Genomic DNA, 23,324 nt, shown 5'->3' with positions numbered 1-23,324 from the left:
CCTATGGAAAACATTTAAGAGTCTTCAATAACCTGACAAACATGTTTTGGAAATGTGGGAAGAAGCTAGAGTGTAGCTGGAGAAAATCCACACCAGCATGGGGATAACATTCAGGAAGCCACCACCTCTCAACTGTGTGGTAGCCATGCTAACCATTAGCACACTGTGACGGCTAAATCCATCCATCCATCCATTCCACATGGAGGAACGTGAACCATGAAGCATTAATAATGAAGATGCAACAGTTTTGAGAAGCAAGACATTCCCAATCTGTCATAAAATAAATGGTTGGATGATGTTGTTGCCGACAACAATGATTTGTGGCGAATGCTTTGGTTCTTGTGCCAGCCTAAAAAGCAACTTCATGCTGAAAAAAATAAAAGAAATACATATAAAAAATCCATCCATCCGTCCATCCATTTTCTGAGCCGCTTATCCTCACAAGGGTCGTGGGCGTGCTGGAGCCTATCCCAGCTATCTTCGGGCAGGAGGCGGGACCCTGAACTGGTTGCCAGGCAATCGCAAAAAAAAAAAAAAAAAAATATCCGCCTCATCTAAAATGCATACAGGTAAGGTGTAATTTGTTAGTTGTTATGATTTGCAAATTTAGGATGTTTTGTGAGTCAGTTGACAGCCTTAGCAGAGTTATAAGAGCATGTTGTTTTTAAATGAGGCAAGGCTAGCGACTGTAGATTTTCTGGAAGGTACAAGCATTATGAAAGTTAATTCAAAAAGAGGATGACTATTTTTTTTTTTTGTAACTGTGTCAATTTATCAAAACGGATATTATTTATAACTGACACCCAAAAAAAATATTTTTTTTTTACCAATTACTAATTTGTACTTAAATCAAGTTCAGACTCTTTAGTCTACTGGAAAGCAGTTGAATTAGTAGGCTACTTCTACTTGTACCGGAGTATTGCTACACACAAGTTTCTGTACTTCTATTTAAGAACAAAGTGTGAGTCATTTTCCACCTCTGCGCTTCAGTGAATAGTTGAGTCGACTTTCAACTCCAGGTCTGCGGTGGTGTGTTTGGCTCCGCCTTTACCTCCTGCCGGATGGCGTCACCACGTCCAGCGACCGCCTCTGATGAACTCCGTTAAAAAGAGTGGAAGTACAACCGACGAACCGTCGACTGTGTAAAAAAAAAACCGACTCAAATTGCATCTCGACTGTACATTGGTCCCGCTCATCAGGAGAACATGGAGGTACCGTCCTGCCAGTGCAGGTAGGATCTTGGTGCTTGTTAAAGCTGCGGGTGCAGCCTCATGACCAAATCAATAAATAAAAGATCGGTCAGCTAACCTATCAATACCAGATTTCATGTTTAAAAACCCCGACGCTATTCACAATGTTGTTCATGATCAACCTCAGAGTATACCGACCCTTTCCAACAGGCACTACTACTCGTAATGATATGTCGTTTACCGTACTAAACCAGTTTAATCTTGACTTTCTGTTCCACAGATAGCTCCGTATCTTGGCAACCGCCCGAGCCGTGGCACGTTTGAGTTAAAAGCACCACGGACAGCTCCAGGCCCACCCCGCCCCCCATTTCTGACGTAAAAATACGAATAATAATAATAATAATAATAATAATAATAATAATAATAATACATAAAATAAAATATATTTAAAAAATATATAAATCCCAATAGAGCAGTTTCTCCCGACTTTATTGAGCCAAGGCACATACTTTACATCAATTATGTCACTGTCCCTCCAAAAAATAAATAAATAAATAAATAAATACATAAATAAAATCTGTTGCAAAGATTATGGGTCACTCCAGAATTGAATTACAATTTAGCCACCAACATTTTCAAGAAAAACAGTATGTGTGTAGATGTTGATGAGATGTTTTTTTTAATTGAACATAAAGCTGATATACATGCAGGGAAAGACACACACACATACACACACAGATCGTAAATGATAGGGCAATGTACTGTATCTGCATTTTCAGAAGGGGTCCTTGGTCTCTATTGGGTTATAAGAGTAAATAAAATGCTGTGAGCTATTTCATTTATTGATCAAAAGCACACATTATATTGACAAATGGTTTTCACATTTTGTTGTAATAAAACAAGGTAGGTTGTGTTCATCATCATCAATTTTTATGTGTACTGTAAAATGATGTTATGGTAATGCATCATTTTAGTTAGTTTCTAACTTGAGCTTGAGCTGAAAGGTTTGGTAAACCGTATTTTACAGTATAGTTTGTTGTTCTCTCAGAAAAAAATGTGTGCGTTTATTTGCTTTTCCAAGTACCTTGGCAGCATAACCTTGTTCTTTTTGCCACTTTATATTTGTTTTTGGTTACTTGGTTAATTGGCTAATCTTCAGTTTGACTATGTAACTGCTGTTGAATAATTTGAAGAGCAAATGAGCAAACCATCTCATATCGTTTGTTTCACATTTGTGTTTATGATAACACATCTTCCTGCGAGTCCAGTTGCCTCAAGGTTAATCTTCTGTTTTATGAACAATTGACTGTCACGCAAATAAAACACTGCAAGAGACATTACACACGTGTAATCGTACTATACTCACTGTACTGATCTTGAACTCTCCAGAACTTCAATTGCAGAATGATGATCAATACTGTTTACATCAGTGAACTGGGTTTATGAATCAGTGATTAAAGAATATGTTGGCATCCAAAATGGAGGAAGTTGCAGTCATTCATTACAACACCGATGATTCAGCAAAGTGTGTACTTTGCTGCCATTAACACATTGAGTATATGTGAAGGGCAACCTCTGCAAAAGGCATTCTGTTTAATCACTACCATAAATGTGTCACAATAGTTTGTCATCATTAAGCACAGACATTTACCTAAAAGGAAATGGCCTTTACATTATCAGACTCTCTCCTCTTTCAAGAACACATTTAAACAACAAAGTTATATACCCTTAAAACTCCTGGATTAAAAATAACCCAATATGGGTTCTTTGGGTAACCCAAGATATTCCTAAAGTTGGAGCGACCCAGCTAGTGGTTATTGTAAACCAGCTGGCCTGCGTTACAGACGTAATCCTGCGTGGTTGGGATTCTATACACCCCAAAAAGGTTAAATGTGACTTTGCTTTTGGGTTAATCAAATGTGACCCAAAAAGCAGTTTAAAATACATTGTATTTATCCATCCTCTGTACCGCTTATCCTCACTAGGGTTGCAGGTCTTCAGTTAACCTACCGTGCATGTTATTTGAATGTGGGAGGAAAGCAGAATACCTGTAGAAAACCCCCACAGGCACAGGGAGACCATGCAAACTCCACAGAGGAAGGTCCATATTCGAACCCAAGACCTCTGCATTGTGAGGCAGATCTGCTAACCACTGATCTGAAATATAATTATGTGATGTCATGTAGGTCTAAACGTAACCATACAAGGATACTCTGGAAAAGTATTTTCTAGTTAGCATTAATAACATACTAAATTTCATAGCCCTGTCCAAAGCAGGTCCCAGTGTCAGAGGAAGGCAGAGGCAGGAATCAGAAACAAAAATTGGGAATTTGAGAAGGGTGTACCTTCAATTCAATGCAATGTTAAAAAATAAATAAATCAATCAAAATAAAATAAAATAAAATAAACAACAGCCTATACCAAATGGTTACAAAACTGACCCAGCAGTTTTAAGTAGTAACATGGAATGAACATTAACATGATATAGCTTGACACCACATTTAAAACAAGAATTAAAAATGGGTTCAGGCTGTGCAAAATGTGGTAGTTTCCCAGAGTTCAGAGCCATTCATCTGCTATCCATCCCTTCACCCCACACGGAAATCTGTGTATCCCTGTGAGAAATGTATTTTAGGGTCCCAAACATCCCCCAAAAACTCATTCACATGCAACGCCTGGCAAGATAAAAACAGCCTCAGACAGACACCAGACACACACCGATGGACATGAAATTCAGGAGACAAGTCTATCATGACACAAAAAACTCTCAAGGAAATTAAACAAGGAACTCGGGTGAATTCCATGGTTCATAGTTACTAAATTATGAAAAATGTCACGCCATTTAATGTGGGCAGATATTGGATATAAGTTTGATGATCATCTCCAGGACTCACAATGAAAAAGGGCGTGTAAGGGCCTGTTCATCGCTGGTTAAAGATTTTTATTTTTTTTGTATATGAATGTATTTCTTATTTTTTTGGACATAATACACTCCTTCCGTCATTATGTAATTCATATTGAAAATGTGAGTGTAATGTGACACAGGTTAAATAGTGGTTGACATGATTTATGAGGATGGGTTTACAGTTGATGATACTGGACCTCAAAGGATCTGTCCGTTGGTATTAATCAGTATATTTTATTTTATTTGAAGATCCAGTTATGATGACTGCAAAAAGACTGCCGACTGGCTGCTGGTCCGAACCAAGCAGCGGCCCAGGGTAGCCATCATTTGTGGCTCGGGACTGGGTGCCCTGGCTGACTTGATAGATGACAAAATAGTTTTCCCTTATCAGGACATCCCAGGTTTCCCTACTAGCACTGGTACCTTTTGTTTTGCTTTTTTCAATTTACATTTTTTTAAAAATGTGACTGAAGTAAATCAAGTTGGTGTTTATACATTTTGTGCACTGTTTAGTGGCAGGCCATGCTGGTCAACTGGTTTTTGGGAAGCTGCAGGACCGAGAGTGTGTCTGCATGCAGGGCCGATTCCACTACTACGAAGGCTACAGCATAGACACTGTAAGAACGACATTAAGCAAAAGTGTTTGTGATGTTGTTAAGCTTTATGGAAATTCTTAGATTTTACAAACTACTTCATTTCGGTTGGTTTTTCACTAGCATGAATCAACTTAAAATGTTCTGGCTGTGCTGAATAATCAACTGCAGTTGAAAAGATGGTTCACCTCTGTGTGTCAGCATTGGATTGACCTTTGTAATATTGTCGAGATTGTATTACGGTTTTATTTTATTACCAGCTGTGATGTGCCTCTCCACATAAAGTTAGTTATATCATAAAACCTAGTTTCATCTATACAGTAAACAGACGTTAAATGTATTGTACTTCTTGTATCCAGTTAGGACTTTAGACAGATTTTGCTCTTTGTTCCATTCTTTGTGACATAAGTATTTCTAGAAAGCCAACTAAGCATATTCTAATGAGCAAATGTTACCAAGAAAACATGATAGATGTTGAACAAATTCATCTCAATGTCTGTGAAGGCTCCATCTACACCTTTTGTGCTGTAATAGCAACCTGAAATGTTTTCATCTCTTGACATTTTCCATAGGATACAAACAAATGCGCTTTACTTCCCAGCCTCGCGGTAAATGATCCCATAACAGCAACCCACGAGTAACATAATGCTGTAGTAACTAAACTGACATTTCTCTGCTGCTTCTTGACTAAGTTAGGAATTATTAAATTACCACATACACTTTCCCTTCTCTAACAAGGGACTAAAACAATCACCACATAATAAGTAAGGCCTATGTCAACAATCAAGTGTTCTTTATCCACAAATGAGCAATGAGTCGTGAAAGCAGTGGCACAGCCCTGGCTTAACATTAACAGAAACATAATTGCTGTTAGATATTAGTGAACTTTCATCCTGATCGGAGCCAAAATGTATTTGTTGGCCCAAGCACCCTCAAACTTTTTTCCTCCAAGGTGAAGCTAACAATCCCTTATGCCCCATTCAAGTGAGGAAATACAGAGTGACTCTCAAGTATCAAGAGTAACTGGTCATTCTGTCCTGTAGGATACTTTAAAAAAGCAATGCTCATTTGCTAGATATCTATGTTCACCTTCAGTGCTGCTCCCCCCATACATTTGAACATTCTCTCGTGACTTTTCATAGTAAACTGATGTTGATGGAATAATTGAAAATTCCATGTTAATTTGTAATGCATGATATTTGTCCTGCAGGTGACGTATCCTGTGCGAGTCTTCTTCCTGTTGGGTGTGGAGACTCTGATTGTGACAAATGCAGCAGGCGGACTCAATGGCAGTTACAATGTGGGGGATATTATGGTCATTAAGGATCATATTAACCTGCCGGGTTTTTGTGGACAGAGCCCACTGGTTGGGCACAATGATGACAGGTAACACTCCATCCATCCATCCATTTTCTGAGCCCCTTCTCCTCACTAGGGTCGAGGGCGTGCTGGAGCCTATCCCAGCTGTCATCGGGCAGGAGGCGGGGTACACCCTGAACTGGTTGCCAGCCAATCGCAGGGCACATACAAACAAACAACCATTTGCACTCACAGTCACACCTACGGGCAATTTAGAGTCTCCAATTAATGCATGTTTTTGGGATGTGGGAGGAAACCGGAGTGCCCGGAGAATACCCACGTAGGCACGGGGAGAACATGCAAACTCCACACAGGCGGGGCCGGAGATTGAACCCGGGTCCTCAGAACTGTGAGGCTGACGCTCCAACCAGTCGGCCACCGTGCCGCCCAGGTAACACTCAATTTCCAATATGCAGTTTATGATATATTAGGTCAGCCGCGAACCGAGCAATGACACGACTTCTGAAAGTTTTCACAAGTGGCCAACTGTCGGCAACTAGATTCGTGCACTTCTGAATATGAATTGCTGCAGAACAGGATTGTAACATTGCAGATTTAACAGCCAATCCAAAATTCTATGCTATACATATATATCACATGATCTTTCAGAACAAAAGTTAAGTTTCTGGATACCAAGTTAAATCCAGCCAGACCCTGCCATGCCGAACTACTACAGTATATACAGTATACTTAGGCTTGGGGTGTAATGGGATACATGTACCGACATTACGTATTCAAAATACAAAAAAAAGGTAACTATAATCCGGTACAATTAATGAAAGAAAAAAAAAAAAAGTAATCAGATTACAGGTGCATTTATTAAAAGTTTTGATTATGTTGCACAATTACAATTTTATAGGTCCCATACTGTATTTTGGCTATTTAAACCTCCATAGAGTGACTGACTATAAAAGTGTCAATTTCATTTAAAAAAACACCTTGGTTTTTTCATACGTGTCCAGAAAAGGCCCCTCTGTCAGCTACTTCTGATTGACCCAGTTTTGTATCCTCTTTGTCCATATTTGGCTAAGACCGCCCCTTCTCTTCTGATTGGTTGCCTCCATGTAGAAGACCCACTGGTGAGTGCACACGTGTTTATTTTGACAGCGCTGGCTCGGAAGCAGAGAAGTAGGCAGAGATCTTCGCTAGTGACATAGATAAGCTCGAGAAATTCAAATGACCTGATTTCAGGCCTATTGGCAGAAAAACTCAGAAATGCATGGACGATTTTATTTCAGAATTCACTTGTTTACTGAGGAACCATAGAGCCAATATTACATCCCAAATACTCAAAAAAAGTGTCATGAACGGAACAAAGGACAGGACCCAAAATGCACGACTCCAATTCAGATGGACAGTTTCAAAAAGAGAGGTTTAATAAACGGGCAGAGGGCATAAAGGCAACAGTATCCAAAAAACATGAGGCAAAAAGGCAAGGTCAATAATCAGAACAGGGTCTCGTCTTACTATGAGTCGGTGACGTGGAAACAAGGAATGCTGGAACGTGACAATAAGGTACAACGAACTGGCGACCAGAAAGAATAAGACACAAGGTTAAATGCATGGGGTAATTAGGGTAAACGAGGCACAGGTGGGGAAGATGCTCTCAGGAGCAGGTGTGTACGCGACAGGGGGAAGACAACAACCAGAACACCCACCCATGACAGTACACCCCCCCACCCCTTAACAGCCGGCCCCATACGGCCCCGGAGCCCCAGGATGCGCAACGTGGAAGTCCCGTATGAGGGAGTCATCAACGATAAACCTAGACGGCACCTATGAACGTTCCTCAGGCCCGTTGCCCTCCCAGTCCACCAGATATTGAAACTCCTTCCGACGAGACGACAACAGCCGCCTCACCGTGAAGACAGGGCCCCAATCCACGAACCGGGGGGGGAGGAGGAGGCCTGGAAGGCAGGACCAGAGGGGACTTCCGGGTGGACTTGAGCAGGCTGATGTGAAATGCAGGGTGGACCCGCATCGACCTTGGGAGCCTAAGCTTCATGGTGACAGTGTTGATGACCTTAATGATGGGGAAGGGCCCAACGAACCTGGGAGCGAGCTTCTGTGACTCCACCCGGAGTGGAATATGCTTGGTGGATAGCCAAAATCGCTGACCCACTTTGTAGTTTGGGGCCGGTGTCCTCCTACGGTCAGCTGCGGTCTTGTAGGACCATCCTTGGCTTAGCAGCATTTGGCGGGCTCGCTCCCAGGTCCTCCTGCAGCGTCTCACCAAGGTCAATGCAGATGGAACCGTGGATTCCAGGGCTATGGCAGGAAACAGAGATGGTTGGTAACCATGCACAATGTGAAAAGGTGATAGACCAGTGGATGCAGAGACATCGGAGCCCAGTCTCCAGGTCCTGGTTCAGCCTCTCAGTTTGTCCGTTGGTTTCAGGATGAAACCCAGAGGACAGACTGATGGTAGCAACTATTAATTTGCAAAACTGAAACAAATTGGGGGCCCCTATCAGATACCACAAACCATGAAACTTGAAGACCTGGTTTATCATCAACTCTGCAGTTTCTTTAGCTGAGGGGAGTTTCGGGAGTGCAATGAAGTGTGCCGTCTTAGAGAACCTGTCAACAACTGTGAGAATGGTGGAATTTCGTTTAGAAGCCGGTAATCCTTTCACAAAGTCTACGGAAATGTCTGACCAAAGATGTTGTAGTATTGGCAGGGTCGCAATTCCCCAGAAGGACGTTTACGAGAGGACTTGTTAGCAGCACATACCTGGCAAGCATTGATGTAATGGATAAAATCTCGTCTAACGTTAGGCCACCAAAAGCGCTGTTCAACCACAGATTGAATTTTGGCAATGCCTGGGTGACATACAGTCCTGTTAGTGTGAGCCTAGTCGATAACTCTTCCCCTTAAGGTCGGGACCACATAAAGCCTGTTTTCAGGGCAATCTTCAGGGCGAAGAGTGTTCTTCGGAGCCTCTTTTACCGCAGTTTCAATGTCCCAAACAAAAGCAGAAATGAAACATGACTTGGGCAAAATGGTTTTAGCGTCGGACAAAGAATTCTCTACGCAGAAAATACACGATAAAGCATCTGGCTTACCATTTTTAGAACCAGGTCGGTAGGATAAAGTGAAATTAAATCACTGAAGAATAAAGCCCATCAAGTCTGCCTAGCATTTAATCTTTTAGCAGACTTGAGATACTCAAGGTTCTTGTGATCCGTCCAAACTAAAAACGTAGCAGTAAATCGACTTTCCCTCAGGGGATGAATAAAGTTTCCATCCATCCATGTGCAGCACTGTGATTAGCACGTCTGTTTCACAGTTCTGAGGTTTTGGATTTGAATTCTAGGTGCTCTGGCTTCCTCCACCATTCCAAAACTATACATATTAAACACTCATAACACTGAAAAGATGAGATACATACAGTATATATTGTATTGATGTTTAATTTCTTGTCTTTTTTTTTCCATACTTGGTATTAGAGTAATCCAAAAGCAATTAAAAATAATTAAGTTTCAATACTTAAAATAATTATTGTATGATAATGATAATTGTATGATACTTGGATTACAATATCAATTAATTAATTGACAGACTTGATGGGCTTTTGGCGATCCGATCCCTGGCTACAGAAGCTGGCTCTAGGGACGTGGAATGTCACCTCTCTGGCAGGGAAGGAGCCCAAGCTGGTGTGTGAGGTCGAGAAGTTCCGACTAGATATAGTCGGACTCGCCTCCACACACAGCTTGGGCTCTGGTACCAGTCCTCTCGAGAGGGGTTGGACTCTTTTCCACTCTGGAGTTGCCCACAGTGAGAGGCGCCGAGCAGGTGTGGGTATACTTATTGCCCCCCGGCTCGGCGCCTGTACGTTGGGGTTCACCCCGGTGGACAAGAGGGTAGCCTCCCTCCGCCTTTGGGTGGGGGGACGGGTCCTGACTGTTGTTTGTGCCCATGCACCAGACAGCAGTTCAGAGTGCCCACCCTTTTTAGAGTCCTTGGAGGGGTTGCTGGAGAGCAATTATGCCGGGGACTCCATTGTTCTGTTGGGGGACTTCAATGCTCACGTGGGCAATGACAGTGACAGTGAGACCTGGAAGGGCGTGATTGGAAGGAACGGCCCCCCCGATCAGAACCCGAGCGGTGTTCTGTTATTGGACTTCTGTGCTCGTCACGGATTGTCCATAACGAACACCATGTTCAAGCATCAGGGTGCCCACACGTGCACTTGGCACCAGGACACCCAAGGTCGCAGTTCGATGATCGACTTTGTGGTCGTGTCATCGGACTTGCGGCCGCATGTCTTGGACACTCGGGTGAAGAGAGGGGCGGAGCTGTCAACTGATCACCACCTGGTGGTGAGTTGGCTCCGATGGTGGGGGAAGACGTGGCAGGCCCAAACGTATTGTGAGGGTCTGCAGGGAACGTCTGGCTGAATCCCCTGTCAGAAGGAGTTTCAACTCCCACCTCCGACAGTACTTTGCTCATCGAGTCCGAATGGACCATGTTCCACGCCTCCATTGCTGAGGCGGCCGACCGGAGCTGTAGCCGTAAGGTGGTCGGTGCCTGTCGTGGCGGCAATCCCCGAACCCGTTGGTGGACACCAACGGTGAGGAATACCGTCAAGCTGAAGAAGGAGTCTGATTGGGCCTTTTTGGACTGTGGGACTCCTGAGGCAGCTGATGGGTACCGGCTGGCCAAGCGGAATGCAGCTCTGTTGGTCGCTGAAGCAAAAACTCGGGTATGGGAGGAGTTCGGTGAGGCCATGGAGAAAGACTTCCGGACGGCTGTGACGAAATTCTGGTCCACCATCCGACGTCTTAGGAGAGGAAAGCAGTGCACCACCAACACTGTGTATAGTGGGGATGGGGCGCTGCTGACCTCGACTCGGGACGTTGTCAGTCGGTGGGGAGAATACTTCGAAGACCTCCTCAATTCCAGCGACACGCCTTCCCATGAGGAAGCAGAGTGTGGGTTCTCTGAGGCGGGCTCTCCTATCTCTGGGTTTGAGGTCACCGAGGTGGTTAAAAAGCTCCTCGGTGGCAGGGCCCCGGGGGTGGATGAGATTCGCCCGGAGTTCCTAAAGGCTCTGGATGTGGTGGGGCTGTCCTGCTTGATACGCCTTTGCAACATCGCGTAGACATCGGGGACAGTGCCACTGGATTGTCAGACTGGGGTGGTGGTCCCCCTTTTTAAGAAGGGGGACCGGAGGGTTTGTTCCAACTACAGGGGGATCACACTGCTCAGCCTCCCTAGTAAGGCCTATTCAGGGGTGCTGGAGAGGAGGGTTCGTCGGGAAGTCGAATCTCAGATTCAGGAGGAGGAGTGTGGTTTTCGTCCTGGCCGTGGAACAGTAGACCAGCTCTACACCCTCGGCATGGGAGTTCGCCCAACCAGTCTACATGTGTTTTGTGGACTTGGAGAAGGCATTCGACCGTGTCCCTCGGGGAGTCCTGTGGAGGGTGCTTCGGGATTGTGGGGTACCGAACCCCCTGATACGGGCTGTTCGGTCCCTGTACGACCGGAGTCAGAGTTTGGTCCGCATATCCGGCAGTAAGTCGGACTCGTTCCCAGTGAGGGTTGGACTCCGCCAAGGCTGCCCTTTGTCGCCGATTCTGTTCATAACTTTTATGGACAGAATTTCTAGGCGCAGCCAAGGTGTAGAAGGGGTCCGGTTTGGTGGCCGCAGTATTGCATCTCTGCTCCAACACTCACTGGAGCAGTTCGCAGCCGAGTGTGAAGCGGCTGGGATGAGAATCAGCACCTCCAAATCTGAGACCATGGTCCTCAGTCGGAAAAGGGTGGCATGCCCTCTCCAGGTCGGGGATGAGATCCTGCCCCAAGTGGAGGAGTTCAAGTATCTTGGGGTCTTGTTCACGAGTGAGGGAAGAATGGAACGGGAGATCGACAGGCGGATCGGTGCAGCGTCTGCAGTGATGCGGACTTTGTATCGGTCCGTTGTGGTAAAGAAGGAGCTAAGCCGAAAGGCGAAGCTCTCAATTTACCGGTCGATCTTCGTTCCTATCCTCACCTATGGTGACGAGCTGTGGGTCGTGACCGAAAGAACAAGATCCCGGATACAAGCGGCCGAAATGAGTTTCCTCCGCAGGGTGTCCGGGCTCTCCCTTAGAGATAGGGTGAGAAGCTCGGTCATCCGGGAGGATCTCAGAGTAGAGCCGCTGCTCCTCCGCATTAAGAGGAGCCAGATGAGGTGGCAGGGGCATCTGATTCGAATGCCTCCCGGACGCCTCCCTGGTGAGGTGATCGGGGCACGTCCCACCGGGAGGAGACCCTGGGGACAACCCAGGACACGCTGGAGAGACTACATCCTTCGGCTGGCCTGGGAACGCCTCGGAATCCCCCTGGAAGAGCTGGATGAAGTGGCTGGGGAGAGGGAAGTCTGGGCGTCCCTGCTAAAGCTACTGCCCACGCGACCCGACCCGGATAAGCGGTAGAAAATGGATGGATGGATGGATGTTTTAACAGGTACTGTACCAAGTAGTTGTATTGGGATACATTATTAAAGTAACCGGGCGGCACGGTGGACGACTGGTTAGAGCGTCAGCCTCACAGTTCTGAGGACCCGGGTTCAATCCCCGGCCCCGCCTGTGTGGAGTTTGCATGTTCTCCCCGTGCCTGCGTGGGTTTTCTCCGGGCACTCCGGTTTCCTTCCACATCCCAAAAACATGCATTAATTGGAGACTCTAAATTGCCCGTAGGCATGACTGTGAGTGCGAATGGTTGTTTGTTTCTATGTGTCCTGCGATTGGCTGGCAACCAGTTCAGGGTGTACCCCGCCTCCTGCCCGATGACAGCTGGGATAGGCTCCAGCACGCCCGTGACCCTAGTGAGGAGAAGCGGCTCAGAAAATGGATGCATGGATATTAAAGTAACCGTCCCAACTTTGAGTAGACTGAATATATCATCGGGCAGGAGGCGGGGTACACCCTGAACTGGTTGCCAGCCAATCGCAGGGCACATACAAACAAACAACCATTCACACTCACATTCACACCTTTGGGCATTTTAGAGTTGTCAATTAACATACCATGCATGTTTTTGGGATGTGGGAGGAAACCGGAGGCACGGAGAGAACATGCAAACTCCACACAGGTGGGGCCGGGGATTGAACCCCGCACCTCAAAACAGTGAGGCAGACGCTCTAACCAGTCGGCCGCCCTACTGAATATATTGTTTTTTTTTTAAAATAAACTCACTAAATTTATATTTCATTTGTGCCTTTGGCTAAAAAGAGTCTCTGTTACCGAATCCGTTGTTGGTATGTATGCGAGTGTCAGTATCCAGGTGTTCAGGTGTGCGTAACTGACTCGAATTTGTGTGCTATTGTCCAGTTCAGTCGCGTTTGGCAGCATTGCTCAGTGTGCTCGGATGAGCTGTTATCTCATCTTATCTTATCTATATAGCCTCTCGGTTGTTCAATCCTCTTAACTATATGCCTTATCCTCAGGTTTGGAGTTCGTTTCCCTTGCATGTCAGATGCCTATGACCGGAACCTGAGGACTTTGGCTATACAGACAGCACATGAACAGAACTGTGGTGGCTTCCTGCAGGAAGGGGTTTACTGTATGGTGGCTGGACCAACATTTGAAACCATCGCAGAGTGCAACATCCTCCAGAAGTTTGGGGTGGATGCCGTCGGTAAGTAAAGATTGTTTACAATGTGGCAAGCAAATGTAGGCCTCACTTACACGACAGTATGTTTTCATGCATTCTACTGTAGGTTAAGTGCAATTATTGTTCTTCTCTTTTGTAAACAGAACATTATGTTCAGCTGTCATGTGATGGCTCTCAAAACATTGACATCCTTCAACTATTGAAATAAGGGGCCCTCGGTTCACGGTACCAACCTAGGGTTTCAAACTGAGTGCAGTTAACTAGTTTGTGCAGGGGGGTAAAAATGCTGTCATGCAACACAAGAAGGCACACTCAGTTCTTATTGTTTTTCTTGATTATTAATTTTTTTGAGCATCTCATAGAAATATTTACAGTAGTAATTATGACTACTACTGTGTTAGCATAGGTTAGCGATTAGTAGTGAGTGACTATGGCGTGACTTACATACAAATATGGGTTACGTCGCCAAAAAAGACAAGGAATTCCGTCGTAAGCCGAGGACCACTATGTACACTAATTTGAATAGTCATTTAAAAATCAAAAGCAAAAACATTGTTTATATGAAGTTTATTACAAAATTAGTATTCTTTTAAAGTCCTGGTAAAGTGAAAATAAAAATGTCTTCTACATTTCACACACCACAGAGAAGAGTGTTGTTAACAAACAATTGAATGAATACAAATGTCAGCAAGTATGTAAAATTGGGCTCTAAAATCATGGAAAATACAGACGTTCTCCCAGCTCTCAAGCACTGTGGGTGTGGCCACTGTATCCGCTGAAAAGACATCCAGCTGAACTTCAGCTGTCACTCAAATACGTTCATTCATTTGCTCAAATGTCTGTAGTGTGAGCCACAGGCTGTATAACATGTGCCCCTGCGTTTTCTTTGAGGTGTCTCTGTTACGTGGACCCACACACGACATAAAACTGAGACAGGTGGTGACTTTTATTTTTTATTTCAATTTATGTCAAATGTGTCTGGATCGGCACCAGATGATACTTGTTGTAACATTATAGCTTCTGGCCTTGTCTATACACACAGTACCATATCTATTTAATAAAATATTGAAAGGTTTTTCCCATGAATGTAAGGGAGATCATTTTGTATGACATAATAAGTGGCTGTGGCTGACTGGTTAGCACATCTGCCACACAGTTCTGAGGGTTCAAATCCCGGCCTCGCCTGTGTGGAGTTTGCATTTTCTCCCCGTGCCTGCGTGGGTTTTCTCCAGATACTCCGGTTTCTTCCCACATCCCAAAAAACATGCATGGAAGGTTAATTGAAGACTCGAAATTGTCCTTAGGTGTGAATGTGTGTGCAAATGGTTGTTTGTTTATATGTGCCCTGCGATTGGCTGGCGGCCGGTTCAGGGTGCCTCTCGTCCGAAGATAGCTGGGATAGGCTCCAGCATGCCTGCAACCCTCGTGAGGATAAGAAGTACAAAAAATGGATGGAAGGATCGATTGTCAAAGTGTGAATTGGCACCAAAGTCTAATTTAACATCCTATGGAGAATACCTAGCCAATCTGGTTAATGAATCAGAAATTGTAGACAGGAAGTTGCAAACAAACAGCTGGACAGAATCACATTGATGAAAACAACCTCTTCGGCAGAGTTAAAAAGTAGAAATAAAAACTACGTTCCTTACCTGATTCCATCTTATTATATGAGTCAGGCATTCGGCTGAAAGTTTCTTATGTTTGCATCTGCTGACCTTTAGACCTAAAGCATATGATTATAGTATAAAGAGAAGAAAGATTCAAACCCAACTCAGTGCAGTACAGTTCAAACTTTTTGGACCAATGTCAATAACACACCAGACGTGCAAATGGACATGTACATTAAAATGTAACTGAGGGAACACTGGAAGGCTAGATCACATGTAGTAAAAACTGTATTTCAATATAGTAGCCAGAAATGTCCTCATCCTACTTCTGTCCATCTTCTAGGTATGAGCACTGTCCCTGAGGTGGTGGCGGCTCGTCAATGTGGCTTGCGCGTCTTGGGTCTCTCGCTGATCACCAACAAGGCAGTGACAGATTATGACAGTAATGAGAAAGCAAACCATGAAGAGGTGCTAGCGACCACCGGCCTCCGCGCACGTGACCTCCAGAGGCTTGTCAGACACCTTGTCACAAAGATCTAGCGCCTTCAGTCCAAATCTGTGGGAAACAAAAGAGTTTCCATCCTTCAGCAATAGTATTGAGATAATCAGTAGCAGAAGCAATAATTTAGATCCAATATCAATAAATACAAGGAAATACAAGCCTCGTGCATCTTTAAAATGAAGGGTGTTGGTTGAATATGTTTAATAAGTAAATATTATCCTACATATAATAAATACCTTGTAAAGTACTAAATGATTTCCGGGCGTTGTCTCTGATGAACAACTACAAATTAGCAGTGAGCTCGTACCCCTCGATGACTTATAATTTGATGATGATGATGACATTTCAGTGTCAACACGCATATAATTTAACAGGATTAATTAATTTCATTGTGTTTAATCATGTTGACGCTCATCAATTATTTCATCTTTGGTGTTCCTCTTGAATACTTGACGAGACAAAAGAACAAATTAAAGGGTTTTGTTTGAAATGTATCTAATTAAATCACGAGGAAAACAAGCCTTTTGTTTGCGCTGTGCTTTGAGTCGGTGTCATTCTAATGTGTTTGATTACTGAAAACTGCAAATAAGAGAGAATGTTGAATCAGTGAATCACGAGGAGCACCTCACTCATGCTTCTTTGTTGTGGTGGTTTGCGATAGTCACTGTTGATTTTCAATGAATGTATATTTTAGCTACAGAGCAAAATAGTTCTATTTCCGAGTGTTTACTTTTAAAATTCAATTGTTGATTAAAGTGTATGTATATTGTTAATAGATAATGACTTGTCTGTTATGTTATTCTCTCAGTTGATTTATTTGTGATTGTGAACAAAACAAAACAAAGCAGGCATTTAAAGGAAAAAGCTAAGGTCAAATATACTCATACAAAAGTGATGTACAAGGTTTTTCTGAAGTAGATGCTACTCAGATATCTCCACACCAAGAGACCACAATATACAAAGTCATGCAGTTTTCAATCACTTTTGATCTGATAACTCTTGCCAGGTTCCTTTGACCGATCCATTCATAAGAGCGGGAAAAGCCTTTGAAAACCTTATCAGCAGTCCACTGTTTAGACCATTTACATTGTACTATGCCAATGGCAGTGTTGAAGGAGAATCTCTTTAGATTATTTTAGAATAAAACCAACCATCATCAGAAAGTAACTTCTGAGTACCATTTGTTTTCTTCCATTGCCCAAGTTTTGATAGTTTTTGGTTAAATGTACAAAAACTCACAAATATGAACAAGTTATATTCCATCCATTATTTCAAATTATGGTTTCGTGAAAGTGAACCCGAACTCACCCCGCTCCATACAGAACTGAACCATTTGCGAGTCATGCCTTCATTACTATAATGACTGGGGGGTGGTGTTATGGGATAGAACAAAACAAAGCGGCTTCTTTTCTGAAAAAAAGTAGAACAAAACTGTCATTCATCAATAATACAAACAACAATAATAATCAATGTTCAAAAATATTAGTTTGCTTGTTTCAAGTGAATGTTCTCATTTATATTCATGGTTGAATGTATTTTATTTACTGTAATTTAAATTTACAGCAGGGTATTATTTTGACCAAAGGATTTTCTTTGAGGCGGCACGGTAGACGACTGGTGAGCACATCTGCCTCACAGTTCTGAGGACCTGGATTAAAATCTGGCCTCCCCTGTGTGGAGGTTGCATGTTCTCCCCATGCCTGTGTGGGTTTTCTCCGGGTACTCCAGTTTCCTCCCATATCCCAAAAACATGCGTGGTTGGCTAATTGAAAACTGTAAATTGTCCGTCGATGTGAATCTGAGTACGAATGGTTACTTCTTTATATGTGCCCTGCGATTGGCTGGCAACCGGTTCAGGGTGTACCCAGCCTCCTGCCCGCATTTAGCTGGGATAGGCTCCAGGATACCCATGACCCTATTGAGGATAAGCAGTGTAGAAAATGGATGGATTTTCTTTGATTGAATGTGATTTGTGTGTGCATTACAGAATTTGATGGAAGGAGACATTGACATTGGTAAGAAAAATTAATAAAGTTTCCATTTTGGTAACCTAACGGATAGTTTAGATTGATCGATGTTTTTAAACATGTATCTGTCCTTGACTGGACGTAATTTTCAGATCTCGAATCCGACACACTCTTGTCCAGAAAGGGCAGACTCGGTCAAGGTTAACCTACCTGGGGACAGGAGCTGCTGCTTGAATGTATATATTTTTTTCTCATATAAACCAGAAAGACTCCATAAAACATTATTGAATAACAATGCTAAAAGCCTGTACCTTGTGTGAAGCTTCTATGAGTGTGTGCATATATATCAGCACTGAAACTCGCTGCCGTGTTTCTAAAGAAAACTAAGTTAGCAAGAGCTCACATAGCTAATACTGGTAATGTTTGTTCCAACATTCAAAAATGGTTTGCATGAAATAAAAACTTTCAGGTTAAACTTTTAATTTGTTTAAATTTTATTTAATCAAAGTTCAAATTCAGTGTTAACTGTGATGAGTTAATTGTTTTAAGGTATACACTTTAATTTTGGGGGGCATAAATGTCACGATTGGTAATAATATGATATCGGACTGGACCCAAAAGCAGGCGGAGGCGGAGGAAGTAGAATGGTTTATTAGGTAGTAGCTCAGGGGATAGGATATCCGAGGAGTGATGGTGGTCCGTTGGAACAGGGAAGGTGCAGGTAGTGAGAGCGTGGGCAGTGGAAGAGCTTCACGGGATGGCTGGAGCGGGCAGCAAAGCGGGAGACACTGAAGGAGTACTGGGGATGGAGGAGGACACAAGAGGATTAGTACAATTGCGGGTAGCCAAGTAATCAAATGAACAGACGAGAAGGAATCATGAGAGGCGGCTTGTGTAGCACGAACGAGCGTCAATACTCTGGTGCTGGATTTCTGGATCTGGCAGGCTTAAATGCAGGCAGTGGTGAGTGCTGATTGAGAACAGGTGTGCAGGCGTGGAGGTGATGATTGCTGGGGAAAGGCGAGGCACAAAGCGCCACCCAAGTTCCAAAAAGGATACTGCAGGGCACAGACCATGACAAAAAAAAAACCACAAACACCCATAAAGACAATAAAGTATGTGCCAACTAGCAGAAGTGAATGCTGTTAGCTAACGCTAATCTGCGCAGCCAAAAAAATTCAATACCGCTCTGCTTACCTTTTTGGTATTGAAATAGTGTTTCTGTTGTGAGTCATTTTTGGTTCTTTTATTTTGACATCATTGCGGTCCTGTTTCCTGTGTTCCCTTTCCTTTTGTTTCAGGGCTGGGCATGGTCAGGTGTGCTGAGTTCCTGACACAGACTACCCGACTACCACTCCTCGCCGGAACATCCTCATTACTTACTTGCCCTGCCGTGAAGAGAGCTCAGTCGCTGCCACGCCCGGTCCTCAGTTATTTTGGTACTTTGTTTAATTAAAGATTTATTTGCTACTTTGGAGTCAGTGTCAGCTTTTGGTTCTAATTCTTGCCTCAATCGTCATAGTTTCAGACAGTGTAGTTCAGTACTTGTACTTCTCAAATACTTGAAAAAGCAAACACAGTTTAAACACCTCAAACAGGAAGACACTGTGAGATTAAAAGGAAGGGGAAATGGCTGCTTTCTGTTACATAATTGATTTACAAAGAGCCTGGAGAGGTGTGTCCCACTGTGGTGCTTAAATATGAATACAAATAAGACAAGCAGCAAGGTTTCACATATAACACCTGTATTGTATAGGAATATATGTGTTTGTACACACATATCTGGTAATCGGCTTCATTCCAAAATTATTTACTTTGAATCAAAGTAGTAAAAAGTAGAGGAGAAGAAGCACAAATAAAGACAAAGTCAAGCAAAATCGGGGATTAAAATGTGTTAGACTTGGAAATCTGCATAGGCCGGCGAGTAATCAACAGAGCAAAAGGCCTTTGTATTGATTATTTGGGAGTGATGGAATGAGGAAATAGAGGGGGGGGGGGGGGGGGCACCTCTGCTGAGTGTACACTCCTCATCATTGGCAAACACGTTGCATACTCTCAACACGCACATGCACAGTCATGTGCCTGAGGGCATTCTGAACTAGCATTCCCCCCAATTTTGTGAATGTGACTTTTAAAAGCTTAACTAAAAGTGACTCCCCACCAGTGGCTGCATCTAAGCACTGTTTGCAGTTTGGAGCTAGAAACGTACTGTTTCACATTTGTCAGCAAAAAAGACTTTCTCCGCATTATAGTGCACTTTTTTTCCCCTACCTGATTCATGCTGATTGCCTGGTTTCCATTTGGTGACATGACAATCCATTTACAACACTGAACACTGTTTAACTCCATCGTAGAGCATGGAATTAATGTGGTTACAAAACATGCCACCTCCTGTTGGGAAACTCCATTTAACACACTTGTACAAGAACAATAGCTTTTAGTTCCATAGGCTTTTATCTTTAAAGAACAAGTTCAGCATTTCTTTAAAAAAAAAAAAGTGCTTTTCACTACAAAAAAAAAAAGCTTTGAGTTATTATGGCCAAAAGGGAAAAAGTCAAAGCACAAGAAAAGACACAAAATGCCCAGACGAGTTCCTCTACATGCAAGACTGCGCAAATGAATCCTGTTTCATAAGAAATGTAAAATAAAATAAGCAATACATCTCGTTCGGAAATTAAATAAAAATGTTAACCGTTGTGTGTGTGATTATGTGTGAATATGTCCAGAGTGTATCTAGTCAGCTGGAATAGGCTACAACACACTTGAACCCTGAAGAGGTTATGTGGTAGAAAATGATAGATATACTTGTATTAATCATGTACAGTATATTATATGTAATCGTATATACATACATTAGAATTCAAAAATATAAAAAAAAATATGTATTATAAAAATCATAACAATGCCACGTCCTCAGGGCAGTACCTTATTGTAGAGGAGGGGTTGCTCCTGTGAGCTGAGTGGTTGGTTGATTTATGCCCCTGGTAGAGTGAGGGCAAAATGGTTCTAGGTGAGTGACGAGACAAAATGCAGCTCAAGACCCCTTATGACAATGACAATCAGTGGCGATTCCTGCGCCATGTGCAGGAGCACAGGACGACAATGCTGGGGGAGCAGCAATCCAAAAAAATAAAATAAAACACACCACATTTTGCTGCTTGAAAAGGTTTTGTAGGCATGACCTAATAAACATTGAGCTTTATATGGGGAATTTGTGACAGCTTGTGTAGGCATCATCTGCAAGAATGTTAGGAGAGATGAACGGTGGCTGCACTGCTTGTACATGTTCAGCTTGAATGTGAATAATATGACTTACAATCATTCACAGACCAAGTCTACCTAAAAATAATTAGTCTAGGCCAGTGGTTCTCAAACTTTGCACGAAGTACCACCTCAGAAAATACTTAGTGAGTTTAAGTACTACCATGACCAACATGAAAATAAAGTAAAAATTATATTTAATATCAGTGCAAGCGCGGCACGGTGGACGACTGGTTAGCGCGTCAGACTCACAGTTCTGAGGAGTGGGGTCCCTGGCCCCGCCTGTGTGGAGTTTGCATGTTCTCCCCGTCCCTGCGTGGGTTTTCTCCCGGCACTCCGGTTTCCTCCCACATCCCAAAAACATGCATGGTAGGTGAATTGACAACTCTAAATTGCCCGTAGGTGTGAATGTGAGTGAAATGGTTCTTTGTTTGTATGTGTCCTGCGATTGGCTGGCAACCAGTTCAGGGTTCCTGCCCGATGACAGCTGGGATAGGCTCCAGCACGCCCACGACCCGAGTGAGGAGAAGCGGCTCAGAAAATGGATGGATGGATGGACCACTGAACTGTACGGTGGCAGTGATTTTGGAGTACTACTAGAACAGGGGCCTTTTTGAAAACGAGACCTGCTTCTTGGGTTAGGGTTAATGCAACGGGCAACCAGTTTAATACACACTTCCGAAATAACCAATGTGCTCAAATTACTTTTGATATCATGTATTTGTTAATAATTAATGATATTCATTTATGTGATGACACTGATCTGATTAATATGTTTTCATAACAATTAGTCAGGTAAAAATCAATATACAAGATAATTTACATTTTCAAATTAACACGTCCACACCTTTGCGTGTTTGTGCCCACTTCATGGTGCTGATAAGAGCACAACAAAATAATGCACAAGTAGGACATGCATACAACTACTATTACACTACGAGGAAACACAAAAAAACAATATTATATTAACAACAAAACATATATCTAGCTATATTACTTGCAAATGCTGGGTATCACAGCATGCCTAGCAGAATTTTGCAACATGTTAATTTTTAACGTATTAATTTTTGTTGTTCCATGTAGTAATTCTATTAGTTGTGTGTGTGTGTGTGTGTGTTTGTTGTAATAGTCGCTGAATGTGTTTTGTGTGTTGTGCTGTCTTTTTGATTGTACTGTGAGTTTAGTTAGTATTCTACAACCACAATTCCAATGAAGTTGGGACGTTGTGTTAAACATGAATAAAAACAGAATATTTGCAAATCATGTTCGACCTATATTTAATTGAATACACTACAAAGACAAGATATTTAATGTTCAAACTGATAAAATGTATTGTTTTTAGCAAATAATCATTAACTTAGAATTTTATGGCTGCAACACGTTCCAAAAAAGATGGGACAGGGTCACGTTTAACACTGTGTTAGATCACCTTTTCTTTTAACAATATTCAATAAAACTTTGTGAACTGACGACACTCATTGTTGAAGCTTTGTAGGTGGGATTATTTCCCATTCTTGCTTGATGTACAGGTTCAGCACTTCAACAGTCCGGGGTCTCCGTTGTCGTATTTTACGCTTCATAATGGGCCACACATTTTCAATGGGAGACAGGTCTGGACTGCAGGCAGGTCAGTCTCGTAGCCGCACCCTTTTAATATGAACCCTCACTGTTGTAACACGTGCAGAATGTGGTTTGGCATTGTCTTGCTGAAATAAGCAGGTGCGTCCATGAAAAAGACTTGGATGGCATCATATGTTTCTCCAAAACCTGCATGTACCTTTCAGCATTAATGGTGCCTTCACAGATGTGTAAATTACCCATGCCATTGGCACTAACACAGCCCCATACCATCACAGATGCTGGCTTTTTAATTTTGCGTCCATAACAGTCCGGATGGTTCTTTTCCTCTTTGGCCCGGAGGACACGACGTCCACAATTGACAAAAACAATTTGAGATGCGGACTCTTCGAACCATAGAACACTTTTGCACTTTGCATCAGTCCATCATAGATGAGCTCGGGCTCAGAGAAGCCGGCGGCGTTTCTGGGTGTTATTGATAAATGGCTTTTGCTTTGCATAGTAGAGTTTCAAGTTGCACTTACGGATGTAGCGCCGAACTGTATTTACTGACATTGGTTTTCTGAAGTGTTCCTGGGCCCTTGTGGTAAAATCCTTTAAACATTGATGTCGGTTTTTGATGCAGTGCGCCTGAGGGGTCGAAGGTTACGGGCATTCAATGTTGGTTTTCGGCCTTGCCGCTTACATCAAGTGATTTCTCCAGATTCTCTGAACTTTTTGATGATATTATGGACCATAAATGATGAAATCCCTAAATTCCTT

At 43.0% G+C, this 23,324-nt stretch overlaps 1 protein-coding gene across 2 annotated transcripts; it reads left to right on the top strand.

Annotated features, from left to right (window-relative positions):
* Positions 1-1,117: 1,117 nt before the first annotated feature.
* pnp6 (purine nucleoside phosphorylase 6) lies at positions 1,118-16,508 on the top strand. 2 transcript variants are annotated; one of them, XM_061676643.1, is made up of 6 exons: positions 1,118-1,231; positions 4,345-4,496; positions 4,609-4,712; positions 5,899-6,074; positions 13,481-13,671; positions 15,598-16,508. In XM_061676643.1, the coding sequence occupies exons 1-6, from the start codon at positions 1,206-1,208 to the stop codon at positions 15,792-15,794; spliced, it is 846 nt and encodes a 281-aa protein (XP_061532627.1). In that variant the 5' UTR covers positions 1,118-1,205; the 3' UTR covers positions 15,795-16,508. The 2 variants fall into 2 exon arrangements, with proteins under 2 accessions (XP_061532627.1, XP_061532626.1); XM_061676642.1 differs by having other exon boundaries at positions 4,345-4,514.
* The last annotated feature ends 6,816 nt before the right edge of the window (positions 16,509-23,324 follow it).

This window comes from Phycodurus eques, chromosome 5, assembly GCF_024500275.1.
Source record: "Phycodurus eques isolate BA_2022a chromosome 5, UOR_Pequ_1.1, whole genome shotgun sequence".
In the NCBI taxonomy this organism is placed as follows: Eukaryota; Metazoa; Chordata; class Actinopteri; order Syngnathiformes; family Syngnathidae; genus Phycodurus; species Phycodurus eques.
Note: the sequence above shows the minus strand (reverse complement) of the source record. Positions and strands in the feature narration are given on the sequence as shown.

Coding starts and splice junctions, on each gene's coding strand:
- pnp6 (XM_061676642.1), top strand. CDS start 1,206: ATGGAGGTACCGTCCTGCCAGTGCAG. Junction 4,515..4,608: donor AGGTTTCCCTACTAGCACTG/GTACCTTTTGTT, acceptor TGCACTGTTTAG/TGGCAGGCCATGCTGGTCAA. Junction 13,672..15,597: donor GTTTGGGGTGGATGCCGTCG/GTAAGTAAAGAT, acceptor TCCATCTTCTAG/GTATGAGCACTGTCCCTGAG.